Here is a 3,944-nt window from a genome sequence, read left to right as displayed (position 1 = left end):
CTGCTATCACATCCTTATTTTGTGTCAAGATTTCCTTATGTTTTATTGTTCTAGTGACTATAATTTAAGTGTAAATATAATACAAAAATGGTTTTTTTCTTGAATTCACATTTTTTCTGGTTTCGTGATTGATGTGCATGTACTTCCTTCTGCATGGAAATAGTGTTATACCACAATTAACATATTTCTTACCCTTCTCATTGTTCAACTTTCAGATTAAATGCCACTTGTCCTGGAAAGTTTTCCCAGATCCCAGAGATACCTTTTATCTGCTTCCCCCTAGCACACTAATGTTCACACAGTAAAGGCAGTACTATGGAAATTTATGGAAAATATCTTATTGCTAGTCCTCACTAGATTTTAAGTTCTTTGAAAAAACAGAACAACAGAATATATCTGTCACTTTGTAAGTAACAGAAAGTAGGCATTGGTCTGAGTATAAACATTGCGATTTTATGACAAAATGTAAAATGTCCTCATTTACATGGTTGTTAAAAGATTCCTGGAGGTTCTTCTAGATTAGTAATAATCTTCTCCTTCCCCTCCACCCCCCATCAAAAAAAAAAAAAAAAAAAGACAAAAAATGCAATTGGAATTCATATGGTCTAGGACCAACAAAGAAACATCTGGTAAACCCTTGATCTTTAAGATAGACAGCAGGAAGGACAAGGCACAGATTTCTTAAATCATGATGCTGAGGATTTTGGTTATCACATAACCAAGCCCTGGCATCCCACACCAGCTGACATTTGAGTTTTCAGTTTTCCTGTACTATCCTTGGAGAAACATTTGAAAGGCCAGACTACCTTGGTCTGGAGACCAAGCTCTGCCCTGAAAAAGAATAGAGGAAGGAAGATTAAAGAGTCTCCTGGAGATTAAAGAGCCTCCTGGGTGGCTGGAAAGATGAAGTTCACGGGAGGTGAATTTCACATACATAAGCCCCGTAATGGGGACTCTTGAACAGGTTTTGAAATGGAAGCATCTGGATTAAGTCCTCAAATAAGGTAAATTGTGTATAAATTGAGTGAGTGCCAAGAACAGAAATATGAAATGACTCCTCTCCCTTCTGATTTTAGATCCAGACAAGAGAAGAGGTTATAAAGGTTTTCTAGAGGTCTGTATAGAGGGACAGACATTTTCTGTCTTTTTAGCAAATGTGATGATGAAAGGTTTGGATTTCTAATGTAGGACACATGGATGCACTTCAATTAAATTGTGAGTGCTTTGAGGCTAAATGTTAAATTATCTGTTCTTGTTCATCTTCCTCAGGAGAGGGTTCAATTTTGTTAGAATTCTACAAAACACTGACATTAAAATGTCAAAACAAAGCTTTTATAACCAAAAACTATGTTTGAAATGAAAATTTTATTTCATAATTGTAACATATAAAATTAAAGTTTAAACGTGTAAAAATTTAACAACCAAAAAAAGAAGTATTCTAGTTATGCAAGATTGTTATCCATTTGTATATTTTTACCTTTTTTAAAATTATTATTACGGATGCAAACATTTTATAGCATACACAGATTGGTGTGGCCTGATGTTATAAGAAAAATTGAGACTTGTTTCAAATTTGAGAGCATTTTAACCATTAGCCTAATATTGTACTTAACTTAGGAGAAGATCATTATTGCTCATCTCAAGTACAGCCTATAAATCTCTACTCTTTTTCTGCAGGAAAATAGTTGAAGAACTATGCTTATTTTGTGAATTAATTATCCCTAACATGAAGATTGTGATTCAGGCTGCTGTGATATCTTCCCAAGATAAGGTAGTGAAAACTGAAAAAGCTGGGCTACTGAATTCATACCTTCCAGAAAGCTGCTCTTCACCCGTAGGCCAACTATGTGGCTCAATGTTAGTGCTGCCCCCTTTATGCTGACTGGCTTCCCAGGTATGGAGGCAGCCCATCACTGGATCTCCATCCCCTTCTTTGCAGTCTACTTCTCTGTGCTTCTTGGCAATGGCACCCTCCTCTACCTCACTAAGGATGACCACAGTCTCCATGAACCCATGTACTATTTCCTGGCCATGCTGACAGGCGCGGACCTCATGGTGACACTGACCACAATGCCAACTCTCATGGGCGTTTTATGGTTGAATCACAGGGAGATCAGTCAGCGGGTCTACTTCTTGCAGGGCTACTTCATCCACTCTCTTTCTATCGTAGAATCAGGTGTCTTGCTTGCCATGGCCTATGACCATTTTATTGCCATTTGCACCCCTTTGAGGTATAACTCTATTCTTACTAATTTCCAGCTCATGAAATTAGGCCTGTGGGTACCGATGAGGGGCTTTTTATCTGTTTTGCCCCCAATTATGCCACTCTATTTTTTCCCGTATTGCCGTTCCCATGTTCTTTCTCATGCTTTTTGCCTCCACCAAATTGTCAGGAAACTTGCCTGTGCTGATATTACATTTAATCGTGTGTACCCAGTTATTCTGGTTGCTTTGACTTTCTTCCTAGATGCTCTGATCATTGTCTTTTCTTATATCCTAATTCTTAAGACTGTCACTGGCATTGTCTCTGGAGAGGAATGAGCTAAGGCCCTCAATACCTGTGTCTCCCATATTAGCTATGTCCCAGCCTTTTATGTCACCATAATTGGCTTAACTTTCATCCACCGGTTTGGGAAACATGTATCGCATGTGGTCCACATTACTATGAGCTATTTCTACTTTCTCTTTCCTCCACTCATGAACCCCATTATATACAGCAACAAGACCAAGCAGATTCAGAGAAGCATCGTTGGCTTATTCTCTGTGCACAATAGAGCTTAAGTCTTTATTTCAGAATCTTGAGATCTTCAGGACAACTTGGCTTTTCCTGTTATTGGGAAGATGTCTTGGATTTATGCCTAGTCTGTTTTTTTCAGAGTTAGATGAGACTTTAATTTTTACATAAAGCTACAAGCTGAATTGAACAGAAATATAATAAACATAAATATATACTTAGTTATTTATCAACAGAAAAAAAAATATATATATATGTATATATATACATTTATTTTTGGAGAAAAGGATAGAGATAGAAACCCTAGTAAGTATGCAGGGAAATTAGAATCATTCAGATACCGCATTGCTAAGATGTACCAGGCCACTTCAGAAGAGGCTAAGTTACGAAAGATATACAATTTAGCCTCAATTTTTGGTTTAGAAAGGTGAAATAGAGATTGTGAATCAAAGGCCGTGGAACTTCACTATATCTGAAATCCTATGTCTCTGAAAGCAAGATTTGTTTTTCCAAATCATGCAATGACATTTATGAAACCACATCTTTCTCCCGTGGAGCAGTTAGTGGTTTAAAACCTCCAACCTTTTGCTTAGCAGCCAAGTGGTTAATCACTGCGCCACTGGGGCTCCTTTCCTGTAATAACCTGTTGCCGTGGAGTCAATTCCGAGTCATAGTGACCCTATAGGACAGAGTTGAACTGCCTCATAGGGTTTCAAGCAGTGCCTGGTGGATTCGAACTGCTGACCTTTTGGTTAGCAGCCATTGCTCTTAACCACTACACCACCAGGGTTTCCGTTTTTACATAATAGTCTCCCTAAATTCATTGATTTGCTATTAGTTCAGTTTATGATTTGATTTGTTTCTCTTCATCCTGTGTTCTTCTCTCTAAATGCTAGTGAGGAAATGAAAATCTTTGAGTGTTACAGGAGATGATGTGTAGTTTGATATGTAAATTTTGTTTATTCAGTTTATTTTTATTGTTATAAAACACAAGCAATTTTCAATTTGTTGTAGCCATTTATATCTCACTTTGACTTGTCTGATCATATTTTTCCTCAGTTTTATCCTTTTCTAATTGATTTGTAGAAGCTCATTACATATTAACCCTTGGGTGTTATTTGGTTAAGAGCTGGGCTGCTAACCAGAAGTTCGGCAGTTCGAATCCACTAGCTGCTCCTTGGAAACCCTTTGGGGCAGTTCTACTCTGTCC

General features: G+C 37.6%; 1 protein-coding gene across 1 annotated transcript; it reads left to right on the top strand.

Annotated features, from left to right (window-relative positions):
- The first annotated feature begins 1,845 nt into the window (after positions 1-1,845).
- LOC101357093 (olfactory receptor 51B2-like) lies at positions 1,846-2,781 on the top strand. Its single transcript, XM_012559301.1, is given in 1 exon segment — positions 1,846-2,781. A coding segment is annotated over 1 exon segment (936 nt).
- Positions 2,782-3,944: the final 1,163 nt, after the last annotated feature.

This window comes from Trichechus manatus, unplaced genomic scaffold, assembly GCF_000243295.1.
Source record: "Trichechus manatus latirostris isolate Lorelei unplaced genomic scaffold, TriManLat1.0 scaffold00232, whole genome shotgun sequence".
NCBI lineage: Eukaryota > Metazoa > Chordata > Mammalia > Sirenia > Trichechidae > Trichechus > Trichechus manatus.
This window is presented reverse-complemented; position numbering and strand designations above follow the sequence as displayed.